The sequence below is a fragment of the Mobula hypostoma genome, chromosome 6 (genome assembly GCF_963921235.1).
Source record: "Mobula hypostoma chromosome 6, sMobHyp1.1, whole genome shotgun sequence".
NCBI lineage: Eukaryota > Metazoa > Chordata > Chondrichthyes > Myliobatiformes > Myliobatidae > Mobula > Mobula hypostoma.
The window spans coordinates 17,902,039-17,924,890 of NC_086102.1; the positions used below are offsets into that span (position 1 = coordinate 17,902,039).

Genomic DNA, 22,852 nt, shown 5'->3' on the forward strand with positions numbered 1-22,852 from the left:
TGGTGCCCTGTCTATATCAACACACAGCTGGTTATATTCAGAAAGCAAATCAGAGATCTATTTTAGTTATAGTTCACTCTTTGTTTCTAAAGATATGCATATTCAAAGACAGATAGAAAAAAAACAATTTATATGGGATCTATGGGGCCCTAAAGAGACTGCTCGTGCTACTACAACTAGAAGGATGCACTAAGTAGAAGAGCCAAGATCTTGGTCAAGGAGCATCTTTGAAAAAAGTAAAAGCATGAGCCCAAAAGATAGATGCTTAAAAGCAGAACAAAGTAAGAATCCCAACAGGTATATGTCTACACCTGTTGCTTGTGAGGAACTAAATAGCAATCATTGTGTGGCAAATTGAAAAGTGAGATGGAGGATGTGTTTTGGAGGGGCAATGAATGCCATGGACAATATACAAGGATAAGGAGCCATAAATAAGATCTACTAGTATAGAGACCTAAGAGGATGGCTAGATGATCAATAGTTGAGAAAGAATGGGGTCAATAGGACAAGAACTAAGTTTCATGGACATCATAAGATCTATGTGCAAATGAGGAAGAAATGACAAACACATTTTGGCATTATAAGCTTCCATCTGATGCTATCCATCATGACTACATTCTGGTTTCAGTTACAACACTGATGGGGGAGCCAATGACATAAAGGGATTGCCCACATTTCCTGGAGTTGAAAAATTCTTAAGAGGGAGGGGTGTTGAAATTTAGCAACATACAATTAAAATCGAGCATAAATTATCAAATAAATGTAAATAGTACCTTTTTCATAATGTTGATGAAGCCATCTGATGTTGGTGATGCCTCATCATCAAGGACAATCACCTTTGTTGATCAGCTGGATGGATGTAGGTGACCATATTGTTTGCTGAAAAGTCCAATCCTCGAAACCACAAACTCTGGCAGTCAACACAGCCGATGTTTCAATGGAAGAAATACAATCCAGGAGTTTGAATCATGTTCCTTCTTCTTATCTTCCTTTTATTCACTTCCATATTGAGATGAACCCATAAGGTGATGCCATGAAGCTTCATTTTGGGCTGGTGCCATACTTCCTAATCAAAGTTCCCTTAACTTTGATGCACTTTCTCTCTTGCTACGGTATTCACATGCTCAAATCACTATCAACTGTAAATGTATCTATTGAATGATTTAAAATGTACCAAATCATAGCTACCAAGTCACCCAAACGCATGAGGAACTCAGCAGGTTCAGCAGCATCTATGGAGAGGAATAAAGAGATGATGTTTCAGGCTGATAAAGGGTCTTGGCCCAGAAGTCATCTCTTTATTCTTTTCCATAGATTCTGCTGAACTTGCTGAGTTCCTCCAGCATTTTGTGTGTGTTACACTGGATTTCCAGCATCTACAGAATCTCTTGTGCTTACCAAATTACCCAAGTATTCAAAAGTATCCACCAGGTAAACTAACTACTTTCAAAAACAGCAACAACTTATATCAAACTAGCACCTTTAACATACTCAGTGCTTTGAAGCATCATTACCAGAACAAAATTTCAATGTGTTAGGAGACACAAACACAGAAGTTGGTTTTAAGATCCATTTTGAGTGACAAGAGGTGGTGATAGAGAGATGAAGAGGTTTGGGAGCGGAATTCCAGTACTTGAGTCATAGATGCAGCTATTAAAGATGGATAGAATGGAATAAGGAATTATACAATAGGACAGGAAGCTGGAACATAGAGGTCCCAAAGAATTCTAGGGATGGAGGAATTGGGGAGGAGCATTAGGGTCACAGGGAAATCTGAAAACAAGGATGACAACTTTGAACTTTCAGCCCTGCTTGTTCACAACCACCAAGATTTCTTACTGAGTTAATTCCATTTGCCAACATTTGGCCCATATTCTTCCAAGCCCTTCCTATCCCTGTATCTGTCCAAATGGCTCTTAAACTTTGTAATTACACCCAACCCTACCACTTTCTGTGGCAGCTTATTCCATATACCCACCAGCTTCTGTGTGGAAAAAAAAACAATCTCACAGGCCCTTTTAAATCTTCATGTTTCTCATGATGTCACAGACCACCATAAGCTCAGCCCTCAGGTTCCTTCACATTAGCAATGAACAGCACAGACACGAGATACTGCCTTTTGTGATATAATATTAATCTTAAACCTTCATAAAAATTGTAATATCCTATTTTTAACCTTATCTGAGTGCTAAACGTGGAATGGAACAAATTTGCATATGATACAGGTTCATACTGTCCCCTGGTGGCTAAGTAACCAATGAGTGTTGCTATATAAATAAATCTAGTCTATTTTTATATACAAACTTATAAAATTGATCTGCTTTGGAGTAAAATATTGCTTGTATTTTTGTTTAATTTTAGGATCTGAAGGTCATGGCAAGACTAGTCTTTAAGCTACTCACCTTCAAGAAAGTGGTAGCGAGGCGTCTTCATTCCCCATCCTTTTTATTTTGTTACTGATAGTAAAGTAAGCTCACTGCATTCTTCAGTAAATCTTGCCTTACCTCCCTTCACACCAAATAAAGTACCTTGAAATGCTTTCTGTGTTAAAACAAGCTGTTATCCGTGCCTTTCAAACCATGGATCTCATATGAGGAAGAGCACGAGTCCCCAGAATCTAAGCTTAAAGGTCAAGGCCATGATTGGCGAGTGAAGTTATGAATCTTTGGATTTTCTTATCCTAGAATTAAGGAATTGGCACCACACTGATCATCTCGTAGCTACAGGAGGCACAGAGGCCTCAACCCTGCACTACCAGGTTCATAAACAGTTTCCTCCAACCATTCAGATCTTCAAAGTTCAAAAAATCAATGTAAATTATCAAAGTATGTCACCTTATACAGTCCAGAGATTCATTTTTTTGTGGGAATACTCAATAAATCCAATAACTATAATAGAATCAGTGAAAGACCACACCAACAGGTCAGATAACTAGTGTGTAAAACACAATAAACTGTGTAAATATAAAAAGAAAGAAAAATGATAATAGTCATAATAAATAAATAAGCAATAAATATCAAAAACATGAGAGATGGAAAGAAATGGATCCATCAGGCAGACGTAGCATGGATTCAGCAAAGGCAGGTCCAGTTTGACAAACCTACTGGAGTTCTTTAAGGATGTAATGAGCACAGTGGATAGAGGGGAACAGATGAACGTTATTTACTTGGATTTCCAGAAGGCATTTGATAAGGTGCCACATAAAAGACTTATCCATAAGAGAAGGATGCATAGAGTTGGGGGTGATGTGTTAGCATGGATAGTGGATTGGTTAACTAATAGAAAGCAGAGAGGGGATACATGGGTGTTACTCTGGTTGGCAATCAGTGGTGAGTGGTGTGCTGGGCCTGCAACTGTTCACGATATACATCAACAACCTGGAAGAGGGGACCAAGTGGACTGTATTTAAGTTTGCTAATGATACTAAATTGAATGGAAAAGCAAATTGTTCAGAAGATACAGAGAGACTATAGATAGGTTAAGTGAGTGGGCAGATGGAGTACAATGTTGGTAAGTGCAAGGTCATCCACTTTGGAAGGGAAAATGAAAGAGCAGATTATTATTCAAATGGAAAAAAAATTTGCAGCTTGGTGCTGTGCAGAGGGACTTGGGAGTGTTTGTGCATGAATCACAAAGGGTTGGTTTGCAGGTACAGCAGGCTATCAAGAAGGAAAGTGGGCTGGTGGCCTTCTTTGCTAGAGGGACTGAACTTAAAAGCAGGGAAGTAAATACCTCAGTAGATATATTTAAGACAAGGCTGGATAGATTTTTGCATAGTAGGAGAATTAAGGATTTTGGGGAAAAGGCAGGTAGGTGGAAAAATTCATGGCCATATCAGCCATGATCTTATTGAATGGCAGAGCAGGCTCGATGGGCCGGATGGCCCACTCCTGCTCCTATTTCTTATGTTATTATGTTTCTTATGAGATTAGGTGTCCTTGTAAGTGACTCCATAAGTTGTGGGAACAGTTCAGTGACAGGGTAAGTGAAGTTGAGTGAAGATTTCCCTTATGGTTCAGAAGCCTTATGGTTGAGGAGTAATAACTGCTCCTGAACCTGGTGATGTAGGTCCTGAGGCTTCTGTACTTTCTTCCTGATGGCACTGCAAGAAGAAAGCATGCCCTGGGCGGTGGGGATCCCTGATAATGGATGTTGCTTTCCTGCAACAGCGCTCCATGTAGATGTGCTCAGTGGCAGGGATAGCTTTATCTGTGATGTGCTGGGCCACATCCACTACAATTTGTAGGGTTTTCTGTTCCCGGCTTGAACCAACCTGCACAACCCTAATCACTGCTTCAGTCGAGCAGCACTATGGCCACTTTGTACTACATTGGACTTAGTTTTTCTTGTTCTGATTGTGTACTTTCCTGTTCCTATTTTTATTTTTAAGTTTTGTTTTTCTTGTGAATGCTGTATTTCTAATGCCTGTAATGTTGCTACAAGTAAGATTTTCATTGCCTCTGTACTTACACATACGTGTGTATATGACAATGGACTTGACTTGACACTGTAACAGATCTTTCAGACCCATTTAGTCATTACAACTCATATTATAGTACAGGCCATCCCTAGTGAAGAACCCTTTCTTATGGGCACCCCTACCTAAGAACAAATTCCCACAATTCCAACATACAGTACTGTGCAGAAGTCTTAGCCACATGTAGAAAAAAAATTCTGTAAAGCGGAGATGCTTTCAAATGAAATGAACTATTTTTAAATATCAAAAAACTTACTATGAAGAGCAGTAAACAATAAACTAAATCATATCAATATTTGTTTTAACCATCCTTTGCCTTTAAAACTGCATCAATTCTCTTAAGTACACCGTCATGCACTTTATAAGAAAATTAGCTGTTAGGTTGTTTCAAGAATCTTAGAGAACTTGCTACAGTTCTTCTGCAGACTTTGGCACTCTTGCTTGCTTCTGTCTCTCCAGGTAATCCCCGACAGCCTTGATGACGTTGAGATCAGGGCTCTGTGGAAGCCTTACCATCTGAAATCATATAATAAATCTAGGGTGCCTAAGACTTGCACAGTACTGCATACAAACATTCGTTCCTACAAACAGCAAAATTCACTCTCTCCTCACTTTACTAATTGTTCTTTCTTATCAGTCTTTTGATACCATTCATTACAATACCGTGGAGGTGTGGTTGCCTTATCAAGTGACTAAAGCTAACGGCTTTACCAACTCAATTTACAGATGTCTGTAAAAACGGAAGCTTTTCGTTAGTCACACACGTCCTGTAATCCATCAGTTACATTTCCAGTTCTTTTCCTGATGATTTTGTTTATACCTCAGATGCCTATCCAATTCACCGAGAGCCTACTCTGCTTCTGCCATCCTTACAGGCAGCAAGTTCTAAATCATAAATATCCTCTGTAAAAACAGGTCCTTGAGAAAAAGAACCTCAGAAGATCTTACTTTTTCTATAGATGCTACCTGGCCTGCTGAGTTCCTCCAGCACTGTGTGCATGTTGCTCTGGAGGGTTGACTGAGTCACATGCAAATTGGCAGTAAAACATGTAGGACTGGTGCAGAACAGAAGATTTTTTTTTCATGGGACGTTGGCACAGTTCTAAGGCAACAAGGAGCTGCAGCAATGGGATGGGCTCTATCTGAACTGGAATAAGATCTACGTCCTTGCAGAAAGGGTTAAGACATCTCCTTTAAAATGATCTAAAGACTTCAAGCTAATAAGGGGGGAGTAACATAAACAGCCCGAGTATAAGCAAAACAGGAAAAGGGAAAAAAGAAAATAAAGAAACACTCACACAGCAAGGAAACATAAACAGGAGTCTAAAAAAATATGGTGAACTATAAAATGATAAAAATAGAGCATCGTACAGTCCAGGCCCTATGGCCTATGACATTGTATCAGCCCTTTAACCAAAGATCCCATGAAATCAAATTAAGTTGTCCTTACAACAATTCACTGAATGCAAATACACCCTGATGACAACCAGATAAACTAGAGTTTACTAAGGGATACATATATTTTAAAAAATCAGGACTGGGAACTAATCATTGCTAACATTGGGTTGCATGGGGTGTCCAGGGAGGTGTGGCACCTCTGGTGAAGGGGCTTGTTGTGTCTAGTCCGGGGCAGCTCTTTCACCTTTGGTCCCCAGTGGGCACTTAGTTGTCACTGTTTGCATGTAACAGCTGCCACATCCCTTCGAGAGGCAGACTAAACCCAGTGAGGACAGCTAGCGGCCTCATATTCCTATGAGATAGGGACGGCAGATGGAGTTCAACCCAGATAAGTGTGAGGTGGTTCATTTTGGTAGATAAAATATGATGGCAGAATATAGTATTAATGGTAAGACTCTTGGCAGTGTGGAGGATCAGAGAGATCTTGGGGTCCGTGTCCATAGGACACTCAAAGCTGCTGTGCAGGTTGACTGTGTGGTTAAGAAGGCATATGGTGCATTGCCCTTCATCAGCCAAGGGATTGAGTTCAAGAGCCAAGAGGTAATGTTACAGCTGTATAGGACCCTGGTCAGACCCCACTTGGAGTAATGTGTTCAGTTCTGGTCACCTCACTACAAGGAGGATGTAGAAACTATAGAAAGGGTAGATTTACAAGGATGTTGCCTGGATTGGGGAGCATGCCTTATGAAAATAGGTTGAGTGAACTCGGCCTTTTCTCTTTGGAGCGACGGAGGATGAGAGGTGACCTGATAGAGGTGTATAAGGTGATGAGAGGCAATGATTGTGTGAATAGTAAGAGGCTTTTTCCCAGGGCTGAAATGGCTAACACAAGAGGGCACAGTTTTAAGGTGCTTGGAAGTAAGAACAAAGGGGTAAGTTTGTTAGGAGTAAGTTTTTTTTTTACGCAGAGAGTGGTGAGTGCATGGAATGGGCTGCCAGTGACTGTGGTGGAGGCAGGTACAATAGGGTCTTCTAAGAGGCTCCTGGATAGGTACATGGAGCTTAGAAAAATAGATGGTTATTGGTAACCTTAGGTAATTTCTAAAGTAAGTACATGTTCAGCACAGCATTGTGGGCCAAAGGGCATGTACCGTGCTGTAGGTTTTCTATTTAACTGTCGAGCATGCGAAGTCAGCCCCAGTGGACTGGGTGGATCAGATCTACAGTGAGATCCAACAGTAGGCTGCACCGTAACGTGCCATGGAGAACGAAGGGCTCCAAGGCACAGAGATGTCATGACCATAACATGGTTATGTCATGTCATGACCATCCACTGCAACCAAGGAAGACCCCAGTTTCTGATGCTTGTACATACCATTGGACCCTGATTTCTGGGGTTGAGAGAGTGGAACTGCCCCAGTGCAACAGCTTTTTCCACTTTAAAAACTCTCTCACACAGGTTTCCTGTCATCATTGAATACAACAGACAGCCACCAATTATGCCTATTTAGAAAAGATAAAAGGTGGAGTAGCAGTAAATAAAATAATATAATAAACTGCAGAATAAAATAATAACAGTATTAACAGGGAAAAAGTCAAAAATAGAAAGCAGCTCAATCAAAATAAAAGATAAAGGACCAATCAATAACAGGTGCAACCTTTAAGCCTAATAGAGAAAGGGGGAACAATTAGGGGTATGAGTGAAACAACAGGGCAATCATGGGAGATTTCAATCACACCAATTTTAATTAAGTCTAAGAGGTAGAAGGAAAGGAGAAAAAGTAGTCCTGTACATAATATGAAAGAAAACCATGCAATGGAATATTTGTTACTGAATTATTGATGAGAAATGATACAAAGAAAATTAAAGTAAAATTAAAAAACATGTAGGTATCAATAAAGGGCATTAATATGTTGACAAATAAGGGGCTGAAAATAGAACGAGGAAATTAAAATGAGCAAAAGTACTGGTGAATTCTGGTAACTGCAATAACGGTAGCTGTCTGTCCATTATGTCCAATGATAATAGGAGAGTTCATAATGTGGAAAAGCCGTTGCACTAGGGCAGTTCTACTCTCTTGACCTCAGAATTCCAGGTCCAGTGGTTCCAACAAGCATCAGAAACTGGGGTTTTCCTTGGTTGCAGTGGATGACCATGACATTCTCCGTGCCGCGTCAAGGCCTTCACTCTCCAGACAGCATTGCTGTACTGCCTTCCTGGCAGTTAGATCTCACTATAGACCTCTCCGGTCCAGTCCCACACAGCTGACTTCGTATGCTGGGAAAGGCACGTCCCTACCTCACAGGCTATGAGGCCACCGGCTACCCTCAACTGGTTTAGCACACCTGTCAAAGTGTTATTCAGGGTGTGGCCGCTGTGACATGCAAACTTGGAACTACAGCTGAGAGCTGAGCATCCGGTGGGGGACCAAAGCTGAGTGAGCTGCCCTTTATGGACACAACAAGCCCCTTCACAAGAGGTGCTATCCCTCCCTGGACACCCTATAATAGTATGAAATACTCAAATTGGTATTTAGAGTGCAGTAATACCAAAGATGCATAAAGTCACAAGGGAAAAACTGAGCGTAAGAAAAGAGAGATAAATTAAGTACACACACTGCAGAGAAACCCAAAGGTAGAATACAGAGCATTCAGGGAAAAACACCAAAAAAAATTAAAGCTGTAAAAAGGACAATGATATAAATGATAAATGATTAAACCGTAAAATGTTTTACAAATACATCAATAAAATGTTCTGTAGGGTACACAAAGACTATTCCGACAGAGAGCAACAGCAAAATGGCATAAATATTGCATTACAATTTTGCTTTGGTCATTACCAGGGAGATAGAAGGCTAGAAATAAAATATCCAGTTCGTAAATTTAAATGGACTTGAGGAATCAATCAAGTCCAAATAAATTAAATATATATTATGCACAGAAACTAAACACAAACCTAATCAAGATGGATTGTACTCAAGCATTTGAAAGGAATTTAAGGAACAAAAAAATAGAATGATACAGACAGAAAGGGCTCTTTCTGACCACATCATCAATGCCCATGGTGATGACTATCCACATTAATCCCATTACTACTTTTTTTTTGCACTACTTAATTTAACTATTATACATACTGCTACCACTAAGTCAGCAAATTTCATGCATATGCCAGTGATATTAAACTTGATTCTGATTCGGCTCTTGTTTTTTCCCATCCGTTCCTATCCAAGTACTTGTGTAAACTGCCTGGTACCTGCCACATCCTCTGGGAACTCATTCCCAATACCACCAACCTCTGCGTGAAAACAAAATTCTCTAGTCCTCCCTTAAGTGTTTCCCATTTTACTTTAAAAGCATACCCTTTATTTACCTGGCCCTGGAAGAAAGATTCTGACTATCTATACCTCTGATAATTTTCTGAAAACCTCTTTTAGATCACCCCTCAGCTTCCTACATTCAAGCGAGAGTAAAGACAGCCTAACCAATCTCTCCAAATAACTACAGTCCCACCTTCTAGGTGACATCCGAGTGAATCTTCTCTGTAATCTCTCTATTGCTGCACATCCTTCCTGTAGTGTAGTGAGATGCATTTAATAATTCATTGGGAAAACAAGTTGTTGTGCTAGAAGACTGTGGATACTTATAACTTGACAAAGTGGAAGGTGTTTGTTCAAGAAATTATTGACTAGTTAATTTAACATCAGTGCCAGCAAAAATAATTGGATCCCTACTAACAAAAGAACAACGATAATTAAAATAATGGCTAGTTAATCAAGATATCAAAAGGGAAAGTCTTACTTAACCATATCTTTGAAATTTTGGAATCAATAACAGAAAAAATGGATTGTTGTAATACAGTACTTATAATTTAACTAAATTTTCCAAAATGGCCACTGACAAGATATTCCTTAGTTGATTATTCGATAATATTTATTTATTGAGATACAGCACAGGTAAAGCCACCCAGTAATCCCCTGATTTAATCCTAGCCTAATCACAGGACAATTTACAATGACCAATTAACCTACTGAACTGTACGTCTTTGGACTGTGGGAGGAAACGGGAGCACCCTGGGGAAACCCACGCGGTCACAGGGAGAACGTACAAACTCCTTACAGGCAGCAGTGCGATTTGAACCCGGGTCGCTGATACTGTCAAGCGCTGTGCTATCTACTATGCTACCACACCATCCAATAATATTAGAAAATGCAGATTAAAGGGAAAAACTAGCAGAACAAATTATAAGCTAGTAGCAACACAAAAAGCAAAATGTGGGAGTAAACACTAGTTATTCAGAGTGGAACATGCCAACAGACATATTTGGCACAGGAATAGGCCAATCGGCCACTCGAGGCTGCTTTGCCACGTAAAAAGTTAATAGCTAAAGAAGGTGGGTAGTGCTTCACAAGAACCAGTGATAGAAATGGTGCTAATTGCAATTTACATTAATGATAGAGGTTATAAAATCACGAGCATAATTCATAAATCTGCAGTTACCACCTACTTGCTGCCCAGCAACCCTAGATTTCACCCTAGCCTAATCATGGGACAACTTACAATGATTAATTAACCTACCAACCAGTACTCCTTTGGCAACACTGAAAGCTAACCAAAATCTTGGGTTTATTTCTAGAGATATAGACACATTTGTGGTACTCAAAACACATTAGGTCACAATATTATTAAAAGATATTGAGGCAAAGATGATGATGCAGAGCAAATTAACCATGATGATACCCAAAAGCATGGGTATTTATCATGAAAGGATGAACTTTTGGGAAAAGATTTGGGTGGGGGGTGACCTAATAGAGATTTTAAATTATGAAATATTAATAGACAATACAAAGAAACTGTTTCCAGTTACTCCAAACACTTGAGTGGTGAGAATGTGTAACTTAGGAGTGATTGAAGTGAATAGAATATATTAGTAGGGGGAATGTGAAAAGTAAATAAAGGAAAAATGAATAAAGGATAACACTTTGAAATTTATATGATGAAAGCTGGCAGATGGCACAACTGGAGTGGAAATGCCAGCATGGACTGATAGGCCGAACGGTCTATTTCTATGGAGACACAAGAGACGCAGATGCTGGATTCTGAAGCAACACACAGAAAGATGGAGGAAATCAGCAGCATTTAGAGAAGGAAGGGCTTCAACCCAAAACGTTGACTATTTCACTTCCCTCCATAGATGCCACCTGGCTCCAGCTTTTTGTGTGGCTAGGTCATTCATATTTTTCTTAATCTTTAATGGCCAGAATTCCTTCTGGTCATCAAAAATTAAGAAAAGTATGAAATGTGAAAACGTGCAATAGTTGGGCCTAACAAATGCTTTCTACAATTTGACCAAACATCTTTTAAAGAAGCCTTGGATCCCATAAGCTTTATCAACCAGAATTCTACATGTGCTGCCACTTGCAAGGATAGGTGGATATGAATACCCAGATCTCACTACCTCTACACTCTTCAGAACTGCACAGTTTAGACTACATTATAAGATGGCATGACGGGAGCAGAATTAAGCCATTTAGTCCAAAATTTCATCTTTTACTTGTGTTCCCAGTTTGCCAGCTTAGCTACATAATGTATTAAGTCCTTCGTAAATTTGATTAATGTACTCAGCATACATAAACTATTTTTAAAAAACTGCCCGGCACTATCCACGACATGAGAACTGCCCAGCACAATTGTCACTGATATGATGATATGCAAACAACACACTTCACTGTATGGTTCAATATACATGTGACAAATAAAGCTGATCTTTATCTTCATAGCCTGAAACATAATAATCTACCACTATTCGTTTTTTTTGTTGATTTCCTGCCATGGTGTTAAAGATCCTTTTAATTACTTGGGCCTTAATCAGCAGCTTGCTCTCCATATTGTACTGCCTAGGTCTGCATATCTAGACAGCTAGGGCGCAATATCCATGGTTAATTCCGACCAACGGAGGCCTTCACAATTTCTCTAACCAGACTTCTATGGACAATGTCACTGTTGTGATAGCAAACAGATTTAAATGATTCAAATATGGATTTTGGGAAAACCTTTTGGGAGAGACGAAGGAGTATTGAAGGAAAGAATGGCTGATTTTTTTTAACAGGAGGGATTAGTTTTGGAAGGTAGGAACATTAGAAATAGACAAGGTTATTTAGTAACTCGGTCAATTAAATAAGGTCATAAATGACTAGACCTTTTCCCCCATAAGACCATAAAGCATAGGAGCAAAATTAGGCATTTGGCCCATTGAGTCTGCTCTGCCATTTCATCATGGGTGATTCACTTTTCCTCTAAGCCCCAATATATTGCCTTCTCTCTGTATCCCTTCATGCCCTGACCAGTCAGGGATCTCTGCCACTTAATACTTTGATATCAGAAAGCAATCGACTCAGATGTGCATTCAGCATAAATTGCTGCCTGCAAACATGTTTTAAATTCATATTACCATTTGCAAGTAGTAGCAGTCTCTTATTTCACCAGAGAAAATAGTACACTTTTTTAAAAAAAAACTTAAATCCAATCACTCTACCTTCTAACTTCCATGAAATAAAACCTTGATTGATTCAATTTCTGCATAACTTAACCTCTCACTCCAGATACTAAATCTGCAAAGCACCTCCTCAAAGAACAATATACCCTGCCGAGATTACAAAAATGTGCTGGACATAGCAGGTCAGAAGGCAACTTTGGAGAGAGAAGTGCATGCAGTTGCTCACCTCCTAAAAATTGCCAGAATCTACCCCAGCCAAGACCTGCTGTCAAAATATGCATGTGTCTTTGTTACCTTTAAAATACTCCTGATCAGATTTCTATCCATCAGTAAAGGGTGTTTCCTGTACCAAGTGCAAATTATTCATTAATCAGTGACCTCCACTGACTCTGAGAAAAGCAACCTGTACAGGTAGTTCTACAGTAACACTATATTGATGTTCCTAAAAGACTCTCATAATAGAAAGTTGTGTTATATCAGAACTGGCTTTAGCTGCTTTCAAAGTACACCTTCAAACAAGTTTTTCGGGGTTGCAATCACACCATCGCTGATACAGCCTGCATAATACAAATGGTGCTCCATTATCCATCAGACATGTTCTAACCATTTACTGTTACGGAAACACATTAAGCAAATCACCTGCATTTGGTTTAAAATCACTCTTCCACAACCTTACCCTTTCCTACCCAAGTATCTTTTGCAATCTAAAAAAAACATAGCTATATATCTAATTCCTGCCAATATTTCCCACATAATTCTCTCAATATTCAGCAGTTGTGCCTTTGATGTTGAAGGCCTATATTCTAGAATCTGCTCCTTAAACATTTATAGCTTCCTCTTTCAACATTTAAGACATGCGAAGGTACAAATTAAGATGTAGGTCACTGGGCCCCTCAGACTGGTTCCTCTTTTCTCAATATGACAGCTGAGCTGACTTTAACCTGAACTCCACGTTCCTGCCTTTCTTTATGTGGCTTATTAAGAATCTTCACCTATATTCAAAAGCTCTTCTTGTACCATATGTGAGTGAGACTGAGAGTTCTAAAGACTCATAACCCTCTGAGTAAAAAAAATTGTTTGTCATGTCTTTAAAGGGGCTTCATAAAGACACATATTAAAACCTACAACATCTGCTCTAAAATTTCCTGCATTACTGTGTCAAATTTTGTCTGATAAAACATCATGCTTTACTATGTTCATGCCACTAGATAAATATTTTAAAAACAGAACTCCTATACTACAAACCATTAAACTCAATATGTGACTTACTTGCTAAGTCTATTCAAATAGATATAGACAAGATTAGTACATGGAGTTTGTAAAAAAGGAACATTCCCAAATTCTACAGGGGAGAAAAACAACAATCCTAGTTCTATTTTTGAAAGGAATGTAAGTTGGGAAACGTTTGAGTTCAAAAGGGGATGTGGATGAATCTGCACAGTCGCTGAAAATTAAGAAAACCACACACTTTTGGCCTTAGTTGCAAGAAGGTTTGAGTACGGCGGGGGGGGGGCGGGGTGCAACTATATAGGGCCACATCTGTAACATATTGTGTGAAATTTTGGTTTCCAATAGAAAGAAAAATGTACTTGTCGTGAAGGGAGTGTAGCATAGGTTCAGCAGACTGGTTCCTGAAAGTGACTTCATGAAGACATACTTCATGAACACTTTAAGGGCCACTTAGGCTAGTAGCCGCAACTTCTAGGCTATAGGTTTCTCACTTAGGCCCTTTAGGACTGAGGGGAGAAGTTAGACCGCTTTTCTACCATCTTTGCGTCTTAAAGTTACAATTGTAGCAAATCATTTCTTCATAGCCAGCTACAGCATTGCTATGAAGTAGATCAGCCATGTTGAATGGTGGTACAGGCCTATAAATCGGAAGGGCCTTGGCCTATTCTTACTTATTTTGTCTTCGCAAATGACTACCATCAAACTGCAAATAGATGTGTTCTCCCACTTTTAATAAATTACAAACACATTAAAAATAATGATATTGGTTTACTGAAGAAAACAAAATGCTGGAAATACTCAGCAGGTCAGACACATCTATACAAAGAGAAACAAGAGTTAACACTGCAGGATGACTCTCTTTAGAAATAGTCACTGACCTGGCTGCTATTTCCAGAATTTTGTGCTCTTATGTCAAGTTTCTGCAAGTGCAGCTTTCTATTTTTGCATAAGTATTCTAAAGACATCACGTAAGTTCCTCGATAGAATGAGCTTTCACGAAGAGAAGCAGAAAACACCCAGAATATTAAGTCCAAAAAAACAGGTCTCATTTCCGGCAGCGCCCCAGGTTGTCTCCACCAATTCTTGCCTCGCAATGCCTTCCGGACGTTGTAGTCAAGAGATCACAGAATATACGCTTCCGCGGCCACTCTGCTCCATTTTCCTACAAGTCCCAGAATCCACAGAAGCTACCTACGCATGCGTAGTAGTCGTTCTCCGGCCTTGGGTTGACCTCCATCAGAAGAAGAAGATGGCGGCACCGGCCAGATTAGGCCTGAAGGTGAAAGGGGGAATAGGGTTTAGTTAAATTAATGTTAACAGTTTGAGCATGTAACCTGGATTGTTAAATGTTCTGCAGCTTCTTCTATTTGGATTGAATCTCTTTGCTCTGAATAACGCTCAATTTACTCCACTAGTCACTTGAATGTCATGATGTGTAGTTGTGTGGGAATGTGATGTTGGTTATTATGCACGAGTCGTCTTGATTTTTGTCAAATTCGGATTTTCCAGCTTTGAAACTGTAAAGGAATTCGCAACTAAATTTCTTTGACATTTAAGAATTCACTATTACTTGCCTGAGTTATTTCTTGGTAGCCACTTATTTAATTGTTATGCCTTTCTTAGTACAATGCAAGTATATTTTAACTTCTCCTAGAGTGACTCTTCTAATGAAGCCATTGACAGATCAAGGAAAATTAATTAGGTTGGATCTTACTCACTGCAATATTGAGGAATGAGATGTGATCTGATTGAAACATATTAAGATTCTGAGGGACATTAGCTGGGTGAAATTACGTGGAACCTTGGGGCACAGTTACAGGACGATGGGCTACCTATTTGCAGATGAGCACTGATCCTCAGGGCTTGATGAGATGTGTTCCAGGCTGTTTTGCAAGACAAGCTATGAGATTCCTTAGGATCCTGGAAAAAATGTTAAATCTTTGGCCACAGGTGAGGTCAGATAAATGGAAAACTATAAACATAGGTAACAGGAATAAGCCAACAAATTAAAGGCCTATTTGGGGGAGGAGGGGAGAGAAAGGGACAGAATCAAATTAAGTCAAGTGGAGTTCATTGTCATGTCCACAGCTATGGTGAAATAGAAGTACAATGAAACATTGCTTGCAGCAGTATTGTAGCATTAGGTACAGACAACATATAGAATAAATACATACATAAATTATACAAGCAACAAAAAATGAAAAAATACTTTTTTGCATTAATGCCTTGTTTTCTACAATCAGAGACAAGTTCATAGAGGTGGCAGAAGTGGTCTTTAGTGTTAACATTGCTGACGATTTTGGTTTATTATTGTTGCATGTTCCAAGATACAACAAATAGGTTGTCTTGCACATTATTCATACAGATCAGATCATTACTCTGCAGTGACGTAAAACAGGTGAAAGAATAATAATAATGCAGAGTAAAACATAAAAGATACAGAGAAAGTGCAGTGTAGGTAACTAATAAAGTGCAAGATCATAATGTGGTAGATTTTGAGGTCAAGGGCCTATCTTTTCACTCTGAGTACATACATCTACTGATGCTTCTGGACACATCTTCAGTGATGTTCCTGGAATCATCGGGTGTTTCGGGTCTTTTGACATCATACAATCTCCTCCAGGTGACCCAGCCAGGCTGATCAGACTCCAGCTTGTGTCCAGATGGCTAGCTACTTATGACTCCATGTCTCCCCTCTTTTGAGCCACAGCCATCTTGAGGCCCTCTCTGCCGCATCGGTGGTACTGCGGATGGCTCTTCTCTTCCTCTCTCCCTCGATGCCCAAAATGCTGAAGGCTCTAACTAAGGAACGGGCTGCGAATCCCCTACAACCAACCTCCACTGGGAGACACCTCGCTCTCCATCCAGCCTGCTAACAGTTGCTGACCAGTCCTGCATACTTGGAGAGCTCCTTTCAAAGGCCTTCTCCAAGCTATCTTCCCATGGGACTGTCAGCTCCAGCAGCACAAAAGATCCATTCAAGTGTCTGATAACAGTTGGGTAGAAGCTGTCCTTGAGCTTGGTGGGCTGTACTTTCAGCCTTTTGTATCTTCTGCCTGATGGGAAAGGAGAGAAGAGAAAATAAATAAGCTGGCAGAGGAAGTGGTCAAGTTGTGTGCAATTGCAATTTTTAAAAGGCATTTGGATAGGTACATGGAACGTATCAAGTGTACATGTATAGGGAAAGGGCATGGCAGGTTACAGGCCAAGTGGGGACATCTGTGAGTAGCAGGGAGGATGCTGTGATTGACACGGAGTAGTTTAAAAAAAGATTAGCATATTATGTTCACAGCGAAATGCATCATTTGTGTCAACAACCAATACAGTCCGAGGATATGCCGGGGGCAGCCTGCAAGAGTCGTCACGTTTCAGGTACCAACATAGCATGACCACAATTTACTAACCTTTGCATCTTTAGGCCACCCTTGTGTCTTTGGAATGTAAGAGGAAACCCACATGGTCATGTGGAGAACGTACGGACAGCAATCGCTAGTGCTGCAAAGCATTACGCTAGCTGCTATGCTACCGTACTGCCTGAGTTGGGGCAAAGGGACTGTTTCTGTGCTGTATTACTCTATGATTCTATAACTAGTATTAGGGTTGTGCACGTTGGTTCAAGAACCTGGTGGTTGTAGGAAGTAGCTTTCCTTGAAAGTGGCATCATAGGTAGATAGGGTTGTAAAGAGAGCTTTTAGTGGATTATACTGAGAACAGGAGTTTGGGATGTTATGTTGAAGTTGTCCCTAAACTGTAACTCCCCTCTCTGTGCCGAAGACCATCCCTACAAATGGAAAAGACCACTAAGTCTGAGCCGCGACCTCACTGGAGACTGCAGCTCGACACCATCTTGACCAGAAGCATTGACCGCTTCCTTGAGGCAGTGTCTCAGTTTTTACACTTGAAAAGGCAGGGATTAATCACAGATGGTCAGCAGAGCTTGCTGGAGATTCTACCTAACCAGACTGAAGCATTGATAGGATAGATAGGAAACATTTCCTCGCAGCTGAGATCTCAAATATTTCAAGGGTGTCATGCATGCGCGGAGAGGTAACAACAATGGATTAGTAGGATTAAGTATTTTTACTGGGTCGTGCAAAGCACTATACACATTGGCAACAAAGAGCACAGGAGAAATGGACCTGGCCCACCATGTTGAAAACGTGCACACACAAAAACCTGCACGAAAAGAGCCTTCTGCATAAAGGAGGCCCTTTTGATTCAGCAGGCAATCAATCAGCCACATGCGCAGTTGCCACGATGCGGAGAGCAAGCTGATGCCCATATAGCAGGCTCTCCATCTCCACACAGCCGATGAATCCAAAGAAATGGCAGCGATCGGTACAGATGGTACCAGTGGTGTTGCAGGAGTTATCAGTCAGGCTTGAACTCAATGTAGGACTGCCTTAGGGACTCCAGCTCCAGATTTTTCCTCCGGGTTTACTCCCAAAGCTTTCCTATTGAGTGCATGTGGCCACTAGGCAATGGAGGTTTGAGATCAAAGTTTTTCTTCTCCTAGATAAGCCGCCAACCTTGGCTGATGAGCCCCATCTGCCCATGCCTCTTCTCCTGTCAGTAGAAACAGTTCCACCGGGTTTAGTAGCAAAGTCACACATGAAGACCAGGAGCTGGACTTGGTTGTCAGAGGCTATTTGAGACAAATACCATTGGGAGCATTTAGTAGGTAGTGGGAGATTATCCCTACTGACACCTCCTAGCTTTGACATCATTAAGGATGCAGTAATTACACAGGATAAAAGCAGGTTGGTGGAATGGGCAGATGGAACTTTATTACAGAGATATAGGACATGAATGGATTTTGGTAAGAAGGGTGTAGAGAGTCAATATAGAACAAAAAATAGCACGCTAAAAGGGGTGCAAGAGGTATGTATGTACTAAACACTGAAAGTGGCATGGCAGCAGGAAAACATTTAATTCTGCTCTTTATCAATAGAGAGAGAGCATATAAAGAACAGGAAAGTTGTGCTAAATCTTAATAAAACACTGAATGAGGCCATCCAGTCTGCTCCACCAGTTCCTCATGGCTGATCCATTTTCCCTCTCAACCCCATTCTCCTGGACTTCTGTCCGTAACCTTTCACACCCTGACTAATTAAGAACCTATCAGCCTCTGCTTTAAGTACACCCAATGACATGAATGCCACAGATTCACCAACCTCTGGTTAAAGAAATTCCTCCTCATCTCCGTTCTAAATGGACGGTTCTCTATCCTCTGGTCCTCGACTCCTCCACTATAGGAAACATCCTCTCCATGTCCACTCTATCAAGGCCTTTCATCATTCAGTAGATTCTCCCCTCGCCTCAAGTCTTCTAAATTCCACCAAGTACAGGCCCAGAGCAATCAAATACTCCTATATTAACCCTTTCATTCCCATAATCATTCTCGTGAACCTCCTCTGAACCGTCTCCAATGTCAGCACATCCTTGTTCAGTAAGGGGCCCAGAACTGCTCACAGTACTCCAAATGAGGCCTTATAAAGCCTCAGCATTACTTCCTTGTTTTCATAAAAATATAAGGGGCCTGGCAGAGGAAGGTCATGCAAGGCTGTTTTCTTAGGTAGAGTGGCCAAGCACTAGAGATCACAGATCTAAAATAAAGGAAGAGAATGAAGTGTGACTTGAGGGAGAACATTTTTTATGTTCCTTGTGGTTGGAACATGGAATGCTGCACCTGCAAATGTGGTGGAGGTTGCTTCCTTTGTGGCCTTGAAGAAAGCATTTGATGAATATGTAGTGAAGAATATTTGGTAAAGTTAGACAGAGCCTTGTAGAAATATTCAGCCCCCACAAATATTTTCACATTTTACTGCCTCATTTCTAAATTTTAAAATATATTAAAGTTGGATCTTTTTCAGCTAATCTACAAAATATTGTGCATCATGTCAAATCAAAAGAAAAATTTCAAAACCTGTCAACAATTTACTAAAAATTAAAAGCCAAAATTGTAAGGCTAAAAATGAATTAATCACCTTTGTAAAATATTGTACTTTACCTTACCAATTTACCCAATTTGTCGATGTTGAAAATTGAAGGGTCACCTTTTTTCAGTGAATTCACAAGAATAAGTACCCCTTCTCTCAGTAAGGCCCAACATTATGGTAGATTTTCAATAGACCAAACCAAAATGAAGACAAAGGGGCATTCAAGACAATTTCGGGAGATGATAATAGAGAAGCACAAGGTAAAAGACCATCTTAAAGGCACTGGACATGTCTTGTAGCTCAGTACAGTCCATCATGAAAATTGAAAAAATATGAAATCACGGCCACACTACCTAGGTCAGGCCATCCCTTTAAAGTTAGTCGCCAGAGAAGAATGGCACTTGTAAGAGAGGCTACTGTGATGCCAGCAGTCACTTTAAGTTAGCTGCAGAAGTCAGTGGCTGCAACTGGGGATGAAGTTCATGGCTCCACAATCTCTTAAGGCCGTTCACAAAAAATATATTTGTGAAAGAGTAGCAAGGAAGAAGCCCTGGCTAAAAAAAAGCATATCCTTGCCTGTAAAGATTTTGCAAACTGTCACTGTAAAGATGTGGAAGAAGTTCTTGTGGTTGAATGAGACTAAATTGAAACTTTTTGACCATAGCACTAAGCAGTATGTGTGGCATAAATCTAACACTGCGCATCAGCCAGGTAATACCATCACTATTGTAAAGTATGGTGGAGGAAGCATCACACAGTGAGGATGCTTTTCAACAGCAGGGACTGGAAATCTGGCCAGGGCTGATGGGAAGATGAATGCTAATAAATACAGAGATATCATGGATTAAAAATCTGCTCGCCTCTGCCAGAAAGCTTAAACTGGGAAAAAGTTTGTCTTTCAGTAAGGCGACAACCCAAAGCACACTGCCAGAGCAACCACGGAGTGACTTCAGATGAAGTAAATTGATGTCCTTGAGTGACCTACTCGTAGTCCTGACCTTATCCCGATCAACCATCTATGATAAGACCTCAGGACTGATCTCCATTGCCACTCCCCAACTAACCTGGCACTGCTTGAGCGATTCTGCAAGGAGGAATGGGCAAATCTTGCATCATCACATTGTGCAAAGCTAATAGAGACTTATCCAAAAGACTTCTGGCTGTAATAGCTGCGAGAGGTGGTTCAACTGACTACTGACCAAATGGGGAATGAATACTTTTGAACTGCTGACACTTCAGGTTTTGAATTTTAGTTTTTCATGCTTTATAATTTTCCCTGTTTTTTCGGGGGGTGGGGGAGGAAGGCTCTACTGTGAAAAAAGCAGCTTGTGATTCACAAATAAAAATTCTCAGTTAAATTGATCAAAATCCCTGCATGTAATCCTCATTTATGTGAGCAAAGGGCTGGGATAGAATACCTTTACTGCAAACTGAGGGCTGGCGGTGGGAGTACGTAGAGACAGGCCATGGTAGAAAAGCAGTAAAGAAATGATGAGCTGCATGGCTGCCTCCTCTACTGTAAACATTTTATAATTTTACACTAATTTTATCATATTGTGAAAATTGAAGTATTATTATTCTGCAGGCATTTATTTTGGGCCTCAAAGAAAGCTGTCCACAAAAATCTGGTGACCTGTGTAGTGCAATGACTTTCCTTTTTCATCTTAAATTGCATTCAGGTATTGTGTCAGTGGAATTACATGTGTTTGCAAGAGTGATAAATTCTCTAAATTCTGGCTAAATTCTCACAGAGACCATGAAGTAAAAGTACAGTATTAGCTAATTTTCTAAGTTTTTTTTTAAATTTTATTTTTATTTGGATAAGGAATTCACAATTATCATGTACTTTTTTCACACATATAACCTTTTCCATTTTTTTATATGTACAAAACCACAATTATTTATACATTCTTAAGTAGACATTGAGATGATATAAAAGGAAAATAAACATTTAAATAGATAATTATGTACTGTGGTAAATCTAACCTATTAGGTTAAGTAATGAAATTAGTTGTTAAGAAAAATGGTAATAATAGTTTCCATACAACCCTTCTGGACCATTTCCACTGGTCCAAAATGTTGCATACAAGCCTATATACCAACCATTGTAGGTGTTTATATCCCAATTTGTTCGTGCTTGTTCCTGCCCGCAGACATAATTATCCAATCCCTATGTACTTATTTACTTAATTTTTTCTTTTTTTTTATCCCTTTCCCAAATCTTTCCCTTTACTTGTGTTAATTCTCTATTTTCCAAAAAAAAACAAACATTTAGACTAGGGGTGCTTACGTTAGCAATATTACTGTGTTGATGAGAAGAGCAATATAAATCATTAGGAGAGTCATCTAAAGTCTGCTCGCATTGGGGTTATATATTCAATCCATTTATTCCAGATTTGATAAAATATGTGAGTTTAGCCTCCATAGTGTTTTCCTCATTTTCCTTTCCAGGATTAGAGACATAGAGACTGGGCTATGATCCGACAGATCAATTGTTGCAATATTACAGTTTTTTTATCCTGAGTCTATCTGTATTAAAGATAAAGAAATAGTCTATCCTTGAATAGGCTGAATGAGGGAAAGAGTAATATGTATAATCTTTACTAGTAGGGTGTAATTCCCTCCAGACATCTATAATTCCCAACTCCTCCATCAATGAATTCACTTTCCGAGTCAGAGGTTTATTCTGAGTAACTATTCTTGAAGAATCTAATATAGGATTTAATCTAATATTAAAATCCCCTCCACAAATTACTGCCCCTCGAGAACTGACCATTAGGTCAAAAATGTGTCTATAAAATGACCATTCACTACCTGGAGGAGCATAAACATTCAGCAATGTTATTTCTGTACCTTCTATTCTTCCTGTGATTTTTACAAACCGTCCTTCTTTGTCTCTAGTCTCTGAAATATGTTCATAATTAAGTGTACTTGATATTAAAGTAGCTACCCCTCTTTTGTGACTCAATTTATATGATGAATAAAATACTTGCATAAAGCCCATTCTTTTTAATTTTCCATGTTCAGATTGGCTCATATGTGTTTCCTGGAGGAAAGCTATTTGTGCCCTCTCTTTTTTCAATTTAGACATAATCTTATTTCTTTTAATTGGATTCAAAACCCCATTAACATTATAGGAAATTATTTTTACCAATTCAGTTTGCATTTTTCTCTAGTAGAAAAAAAGCACTCTCCTTTTCTAACCAAACAGTAAGCAATCCCTTCTCAACAGTAAACCAAGACATATAACCACACCCTAGACATTTCTGAACGTATAACATTTGAAAATTTTCCCCGACTTCCCACAGTGAGGCC

The 22,852-nt window shown here is 39.7% G+C and overlaps 3 protein-coding genes across 3 annotated transcripts in view; 1 reads left to right on the plus strand and 2 right to left on the minus strand.

The window, feature by feature from the left end:
- LOC134347834 (sodium/myo-inositol cotransporter-like) overlaps positions 1–6,068 on the minus strand; it is a 37,898-nt gene extending 31,830 nt beyond the window's left edge. The window contains exon 1 of the mRNA XM_063050302.1: positions 774–6,068. The gene's annotated coding sequence lies outside the window, so the exon portion shown is untranslated. The remainder of the gene's footprint in view (positions 1–773) is intronic.
- The window catches only part of mrps6 (mitochondrial ribosomal protein S6), a 110,979-nt gene extending 96,322 nt beyond the window's left edge, over positions 1–14,657 (minus strand). The window contains exon 1 of the mRNA XM_063050305.1: positions 14,477–14,657. Coding sequence (XP_062906375.1) covers positions 14,477–14,647 — 171 coding nt within the window. The 5' untranslated portion in view covers positions 14,648–14,657. The remainder of the gene's footprint in view (positions 1–14,476) is intronic.
- Positions 14,658–14,775: 118 nt separating this feature from the next.
- The window catches only part of atp5po (ATP synthase peripheral stalk subunit OSCP), a 35,275-nt gene continuing 27,198 nt past the window's right edge, over positions 14,776–22,852 (plus strand). The window contains exon 1 of the mRNA XM_063050309.1: positions 14,776–14,877. Within this exon, the coding sequence (XP_062906379.1) occupies positions 14,848–14,877 (30 nt within the window). The 5' untranslated portion in view covers positions 14,776–14,847. The remainder of the gene's footprint in view (positions 14,878–22,852) is intronic.